The 8531-nt window shown below is 41.4% G+C and overlaps 1 protein-coding gene across 1 annotated transcript; it reads left to right on the top strand.

The window, feature by feature from the left end:
• Positions 1 to 1131: 1131 nt before the first annotated feature.
• Positions 1132 to 8267, top strand: LYPD8 (LY6/PLAUR domain containing 8). Its single transcript, XM_052644352.1, has 5 exons — positions 1132 to 1198; positions 1561 to 1689; positions 3443 to 3604; positions 4893 to 5024; positions 8035 to 8267. The coding sequence occupies exons 1-5, from the start codon at positions 1132 to 1134 to the stop codon at positions 8265 to 8267; spliced, it is 723 nt and encodes a 240-aa protein (XP_052500312.1).
• The last annotated feature ends 264 nt before the right edge of the window (positions 8268 to 8531 follow it).

Raw genomic sequence — 8531 nt, 5'->3', positions numbered from 1 at the left:
TGCAGAGCCAGACAGTTCCCTTTCATGCTGCTTTGATACATGGGCAAATTGAAATTTTAGGAGCTCTGATTCAGGATATATATTTATTTATTTAAAGTATAGCTGATATACAATGTTGTGCTAATCTGCTGTAGAGCAAAGTGACTCAGTTTGACACATATAGGCATTCTTTTTTTAAAAAATATTCTTTTACCTTATGGATTATCACAAGATATTGAATATAGTCCCTTGTGCTATACAGTAGGAACTGGTTGTTTATCCATTCTATATATAGTAGTTTACATTTTCTAATCTCCAACTCTCAGGATCTTAATAAATACAGCTAAACCTCAGCTATTAGACAACTTACAGGTTCAGAGAGGTTGATGACAGACCAGTCAGAGGTGTGCTGGGACCTTTGGGTCTGGGGCTTTGAGAGTCATGTCTGTTGGAGGCAGCATGGACTGAGGATTAGAGATCTGGGCCAAATCCAGCTTTTATTCCTCTCAGGAGTGTGACCTCGACTTTGAGTGCTTACCTAACTTCTCTGGGGTTTAATTTTCCCCTTTGAAATAAAGGTCATCCTAATAATAATACCTGCCTACAGAGGTGGAGGAATCACATGAATCAGTGCACGTGAATGTTCAGAACAGAGTAAGTGCTCAGTAGATATCTGCTTATTGGAGTGGTGATGGCAGAGACAGAGCCCCTAAAGGCCATTATGTGAATGCGGCAAGATTCCAACCAGAGGATGGACACTGTGCTCTGGGAGAGCATAGTCCAGCTTTCTTCCTGGACTCCCATCCTCAGTGGGGCTGGCAATCCTCTGCCTGCCCATTTTGTATCTATGTGGCTCTGTAGGAAATGCCCTGGGCTTTCGTACCTGTGTGTGTAGATACCTTTGTAGGCAAAGGGAAAACTCAGATTCTTGTGGGTATAAAGGCAGGTTTGGATCTGTATCATGGCTCTGTGCTGCCAGCTGATGATGTTGATTCCTTCTGTCACCAGGTTGGGCTAGGTTTGTTGAAGTGTGATTGCACCCCTAGGGGATATCACGCTCTAGCAATCTTCTGAATCCCCGGACTGTCCTCTTTGTGCCTCTCTCTTCAGGCTTGAGGCTCTGAAGCCACAGTTCTCGTCCTCAGGAGGCATATGTCCAGCACCATGAAGGGCTTCCTCTTTGCTGTCATCATCGTCCTGCTCACGGTTGCAGCTGTAGGTGAGGGAAACCACGCTGCTCCCTTTTGGAACAAAGACCCCATTTTCCACCTCACCAGATTCTTGTCAGTCTTGGTGCTCTGGAATCCCAAGCGACCTCTTGTCAAGATGTGGGCAGTGAAGACTGTGACACCCCTTCTTGCACACTGCACCCTGTGATACCACTCTGTGCTGTGGGTCAAGGTTGGGTCTTCCAACCGGAGAATGGTAGACATCTCACAGCTTAAAGTTTGGGGGACCCCAGAGGGAAGGGATGCTATCTTGGCTATTCTTTTAACCCGAGGTAAGTGTGGTGCTTTGTCCAAAGCAAACTTTATTAATGTCTCCTGAATGTTGATGATACCAAATATTTTGTCTCCCCAGAATCCCAGAATACACTGAGCTGTGTACAGTGTAATTCACTGAAGGAGGTCTGTGATGCAAAAGATGCCACAGAGTGTCCCTCAAGTGCCACCATCAGCTGTACAAGTTTCTCAACCAACTTTTATCATGGTGAGCCTCAGGGGGTGATCATTCTCATTTCTGGAACTTGCACAGGGCAGGTGCTGGAGGGGTTGGCCAGGAAAAGGAAGGCTAAGGCTGGGCTGTGCACGGAGAGAGGCAGTCATGAAGGCACCTCCCAGCAGAAGCAACACGCAAGTGGTAGAGCCAAGCAAGCACACAAGCCGCTGTGGCTCCTTGGAATTGCTTCCTCTGGCTGAAACGTCACTGTAGGCCCATAGGAATGAGCATGCGAAGCAGGGACAGCTCTTAGCCGCATTATAAGCAGTCAGCTTTCTCTAGGTGCTTTCATTTTTCCATTTTCTGCTCCCCTTTCCTTCCTCTCAGTGTTCCTTCCTGTTTCAGATTCAACATACTTTCACTCAGACTCCCTTCCACGGTGTTTTGCTGGTATGATTGTTACAGCTCTCTCAGAGCATTTTGATTTATTTTTAACTTTTTATTATGAACATTTCAAATGTACACAAAAGCAGGAAGAGGAGTATAGTGAACTGTGGTCCTGTGTCAACAATTAACATTTTGCTATTTTTTTTTCCCATAGCATTTTTATTCTTTAAATTTGTATTGAAATGTAGTTGATTTACAATACTGTGTTAGTTTCAGGTGTACAGCAAAGTGAGTCTCACACACACACACACACACACACACACAAATTCTTTTCCATTTTAGGAAAATGGATTCTTTTCCATTATAGGTTATTACAAGTTATTGAGTATGGTTTCCTGGGCTATTCAGTAGGTCCTTGCTGGTTATTTATTTTACATATAGTGACATGCATATTTTAATCCTTAACTCCTAATTTACTCCCCATAGTATTTTAAAGCAAATCTAGATAACATATTATTTCCCCTATAAACACTTCATTATTCATCTCTGATAAGAACTCTCCCCTACTTTTTAAATAACTACCATACAAGGATCACACCTAAGAAAATTAGCTATAATTTTAAATTTTAAAATTAAGATGACCTTAAAAATGTTCAATATACTTCAAAGATATTGAGATATAATTGATGCATTGGAATTTGGACCCAAACAAAATTACATTTTGCTGTTAAGTCTATCATGCCTAGTTTAGTAAGATCTTTTTTTTTTTGCTCAATTCCATTGAATTGTTGGAGAAATAGGGGCATTTGTCCCATTTGTCCTGTAGCTATCTCATATTCTGGCTTTGCTTGATTGCTTCTTTGTGATGTCATTTCACTTGTTCCCCTCTTCCTGGCATTTCCTGTAAACTGTACTCATGCTGTTCAGTAGAAGTTTTTTTCAGTGATGTTAATGTGTATATCAGTGCTGTCTTATATGTACATTCAGATATTGATCTCTTGAAATATGAGGAAGTGATTTGCAAATGACCACATAGAGCTTTATAAATGACCACCATATTGCATAGCTTTGGTCTATAAGCTTTACTAGCTTCAGGTTCAATATCATGTTGTGCATAGACCCATCACGTCTGCTTGGCTATATTTAGAGATGTTAAGACTGATCAGTGGTCTCTGGGGGTGTCAGTGTGAACCACCCACTTCACCCATCAGCCTTTCACCTGCAATTTAAGCTGCAAAATCTCCCGCTGAAGCCAGAAACTACTTTTTGGGGAAGGATTTTTCTTTTTGCAGGAAACTCTCTTCAGTGTCCCCTAAATTGCATTGAGCTGAGAGTACTTTTTCTGTCCTTGCCTAAAGGAGTTGCTCCCTGAACGCTTTGTACCCAAGACTGATAGTCTGTGTTTGCCTTTGTGTAGAAGGAAACTCTACATGGTATGAGGATCATGCCTGCTCTGAAGAGAACTGCAGTAAGACCACGGTTGAGCCTTTCACGGTCTACGTATCTGAAACAGAAATCTTCCACTTTGAAAGCCAGTGTTGCCTAGGAGAGGCATGCAATCAAACCAGTAATACCACCGGTGGGTGCTGGCCACATCTTCCCTCTGTCCTCCCATATCCATCCCTTCTTTCACTACTTATGATTGTCAATCTTAGATGGACAGTGTAAGTCTAGGCACTTCAGTGCATAGCTGGGTAACATTAACAGCCGACATACAACAGTTACTTGAGAAACAAATGAAGAAAACCAGCACTCCCATTATGCTTTCCGTTTCTTAGTAAAGACAGAAATCACAGCGCTTCAACCTGTGTGGGAGGCTGCTCATTAGTCGCTTTCACATTTTGTGGCCTCACACCCTCTTTCCAGATGCTAAGTCTTGAAAATTATGGAGGGACCCCAAATAACTTCTGTTTCTGTGGACTATATCTATCAATATTTACTGTATTAAAAATAAGGCTAAGGAAATTTAAAAATATCTGTTAGTTACCAAAAAATAATAAAACCCATTACATGTTAACATTACTGACATTTTAATGTTATTAGAATAGAAATAATTATTTTTCAAAAGAAAATATATTTAGTGGAAAGAATGGCATTGCTCCATGTTTTTTCAAAGCACTTTAATTTCTGGTTTAATAGAATACAGCTGGTTCTCAGATTTGCTTGTTCATTTATTCTGTTGCAATCTCACATGTCATGTTGCCACTGGAAAACTCCATTGTATTTCCCTGAAGGGAAGACAAAGAGGCAAAGAACATCTTAGTATCATCATGAAAATAATAATTTTGACCTAGTGGACTCCCTGGAAGGATCTCAGGGATCCCCAGGAGTTCCTGGACCTTCATTTGAGAACCGCTGGCTTAGATCAAACCTTTGTTTTGAAGAGGAGAAAATGTGGCCATAGTCATAGAGCATGGTTCATTAATAGTAGAGCTGGGTCTCATATAATTAAAAAAAAATCAAAGTCACAGTGATAAATAATTACTTGATTACATTTGTTCAGAGCAAGAGTTAGTAATAGTCACACACCTGTTGGCTAAATCCAGAATAGCTGGCTAATGTTAGTTTTAGCTCAAAATCTTACCTTTCCCTTCTCATCCCAACACACTCATCAACCACAGTTCTTGAAGAGTGGATGGTCTGTAAGGGCAGCTCTATGAGGTAAAGTGCTGCAAATAACTTTGGTGAGACATAGGAATAGGATGACTGCTATTTTTATGGCAGGATCGGAGATTCCTGAGCATGCAGAGAGACCCTGAGAGGTCTCTCTGGCTAGCATCTTTGTCTGCATTTCTCCTTCCACTCCAGGCAATACCATGATCTTTGTGATAACACTGTTCTGAGTTAATGATTCTTATTCTACCCAGCTCCTCCACAACAAGAGATGCCCAGAAACATAGAGTGCCCTGCGTGTTATGGAGATAATGAAACTTCCTGTAATGAAACCCAGAAATGTTATGGAGAAAGATGTGTCAGTATGATTGCAGAATTTATAAATGGTACGTGAATTCCTTTTTATGGGACTTGAGTTTAAAACACAGGTTACACCTTGGATCATAAATTCTGGATTCACAAAAAAGGCCTGGTGGAGATAGGATGAGGAAATAAGGTCAGGGTACCTTTGAGATAGTTAGGCTGTTAATGTAGCCTTGAGTTGCTTGCTATTTTTGCCTCCTCAGTCCAGTGTCATTCCTCCTGGGCTGTCCATCTTTTGAATTCTATTCTTTTTATGACTTGTAATCAAACCAGGCTCATTTAAGGGCATCACGTCACTCCTGGCATTTATTTCTCTACTAGGTTGGGCTGTTCTGTAGGTGTGGGTGGGTTTGACTTTTATTGTTTTTTATATGTAACTTCCCTTCTCTACCTGTCACTGAGAGGTGTTGGCTTCTGAAAACTTGAGTTGCCTAGAAGGGGGACTCAAATTGGGCTTTAAAACCCAACCAATTGGAAAAAGAACAAAAACAACATTGAAATAAAAAAGCTATTTTACATTTTAGCTATGATCTATTCCCCTTGATCATGGTGTAAATCAACACAGTGTTTCCTACTTAAAAAAGTCACTGGATACTTGAAAATGAACAATACTGATGATTTATCTAAAAAAATCCAACCAACTGTTCTTTTCTACAGGAGTAATTTGATAGTAACTGTTATGAGATACAAATGAACCATCATACAATATAAAACTAATAAATATTATTCTTTAAATATTCAGACAAATGTTATGCATGATTATTTAAATAATAATACATTTATTAACCATTACTATTAGCCAATTACTAATGCTAATATTACTAATATAACACTATTAGTGTTACTTAATTACTGTTAAGGGGCAACTTCCATGTCCAATGGCTCAGTGCAACACAGTTTATTTCTTGCTCATGGAGCAGTTCATTGCAGAATCCAGGGCCCTGGATTCTTTTCATCTTGAGGCTCCAGCCCCTACTCACTCAGGACTTGGCAGCTCTCTTCTGTATTCTTTGCATCTCACCAGCAGGTGGGGTAAGAGGGGGAGTGGAGGAAGGCAGGAAGGTTATTACAGGCAATGCCTAGAAGCGAGTGCCTCACTCCCTTCCACATTCTGTTGTCTGGGACTCAGACTGCCCTGGAAGGTAGAAATTTAATCCAGTGGTGACACAACAGGAAAGGAAGAGGCATAAAGCTAAAATGAACAGTTAGTCAGTCTCTGCCACAGTATGCCTTACAATAATAAGAGTTTAAAGAGCACCAATATCCAAGTACAATTTGATTTCAACTTTTGTTAAATGGCAGTTATGGTTTCGGAAATTGATGCATAATTGTAATTGCAGATTTCTTAGTGGGGCCAAACTTCATACTTCTCCTGAACTTCTTTTTACTTAAAAAAAAAAAAGGATTGACTTTATTTTTTAGAGAGGTTTTAGATAGATTCACAGGAAAATTGAGAGGAAGATATATTTTTTCTATAATTTTTTCCCCTACACATATATAGCCTTCTCCACTATCAACATCGTCCACCAAAAAGGTACATTGTTATCACCCGTGAGCCTATACTGACACATCACTATCATTTAGAGTACATTAGGGTTCACTGTTTGTGCTGTACATTATATGGATTTTGACAAATGTATGATGACATGTATCTACTGTCATAGTATCATGCATAGTAGTGTCACTGACCTGAAAGTCCTCTGTGCTCTATCTAACCCTAACCCCTGGCAACCTCTGATTTTTCTTTACTCTTTCTATAGTTTTGCCTTTATCAGAATTTATATGGTTGAAATCATATAGTTTGTAGCCTTTTCAGAGTGGTTTATGTCAGGTAATAATATGCATTTAAGGGTCTTGATGTCTACACAGCTCTGATGTCTAATTCTAAAGCTTTGCCTGAGGGCAGCAATGGCATAAGGACTTGCTGTTTCTGCTTACCTTATTCCAAGGTGTCTGCAAAGTCCCAGGCCTTGACTTAATCTGAAAGCCAGACAGATCAAAGTCATCATAAATGTAGGATTTTGTTTTTGTTTTTGCCCAAGGTCACTTAAAAAAATACTTCAGACATGTGCCAAGCAACATATCTTCCTCACACACTCTAATTCAACCTTCAACACTCATATTTGCTCTAAAATAGCAATGAATTTCTTTCTTTACTGGTATTTGGAAGTTTCTCCTTCCTTCTCAGAGCAAGGATGGAGTCAGCCTTGAACTCAAATTGTAGCCCTGACTCTAACAAATAGCCAATCACCTCCTCCAGCCCCCTCCTCCTCTGTGAACTGCCTGTCCTTCAGGACAATTTGGCTTGTAGCCTTCAAAGCAATCACAAAGAGTTGGACATGACTTAACGACTGAATAATATGCATACACTATTATAGAGCAATACTGGTACATAATCGGTATTCAATAAAAGGTAGCTGCAATCACAATCATATCTTCTTTGCAAATTCCCTTGGTCTTTTCCTAGGACCTTACCTTAAAATAGAGTTCAACACATCACAACACAGATTAGGAGTAAAGACGTGGTAGTCTCTTCGTATCCCCTCTTACTGTTTCTCCTCTTCTCAAGGAAAACTCAGGTAGAGAGAACTCAGGTCCAGAGAGGAATGGGGATGGGAAGCAGAGCCTAGAGAGGTGGAGGCCAGGAGCAGTCTGAAGTGCCGACTTCTTCTTGGATTGAGAACAGAGAATTTATGGAGGGTCTGAACCTGTTCCTGCATTTCACCACTTGCCAGCAACTCAGGAGAAAACTGAAGATTTGAGTCCTAGGTCCAGCTCTGGCCCTGACCTGTGAGCTCAGGCTCACATCCAGCTCCAGGAACCTCAGTTTCCTCTGGGACTGGGTCAGGGAGGGGATCTAGACCCTCACCTCCACGGTCACGGTGCCATTACCCTTCAGTCATTGTTCTTGATCCTGGGCTCCTTTCTCCAAGCTCCTGTTTCAGGAACTGACCTGTTTCAGCTCTTGCAGGTCACTTGGAGAGGGAGGGTGAAGGGACTGTAAAGTCCTTACTGTCTCGTTTGCATTCACAGAGACGACAACGCTTGTGCTGAAAGGTTGCTCCAATGTCAACATCTCCACCTGTGAATTCCTGGGTGCTGAGAATCGGACGTTCAGAGGAGTCACTTTCCGAAAGTTTGAGTGTGCAGACAACTCCTCAAGAACCACTACCCCTACGCCGGCCACCACCGCTGGCACTGGCTCTCAAGCCTCCTTCACACCCTTGGCCCTAGCCAGCATCCTCCTGCTAAGGCTGCTGCTCTGAGATCTGCACCCTCAAACACTCCCCTCCCCTGTTTAAATGCTCAGTGAGTAGCAGTAGTAGTCACAGCCATCCAGGCAATGTCCTGTGATAGCCACATTATTCTTTATTATTAAAGCATTGGTTCACTCGCTGATCAAATTTGTCCTAATATGTTCTGGGCCGGGCTTCCTTCAAGCCACTGTCCACCATCACTTCCCAGCTCCTTGCCTTTGAAATCCTTGCACCTTTGTGTGTGGGCTCCCAGGACCTCCCTTATCCCTGCCC

Source organism: Budorcas taxicolor, chromosome 7 (assembly GCF_023091745.1).
Source record: "Budorcas taxicolor isolate Tak-1 chromosome 7, Takin1.1, whole genome shotgun sequence".
Lineage (NCBI taxonomy): Eukaryota > Metazoa > Chordata > Mammalia > Artiodactyla > Bovidae > Budorcas > Budorcas taxicolor.
This window is presented reverse-complemented; position numbering and strand designations above follow the sequence as displayed.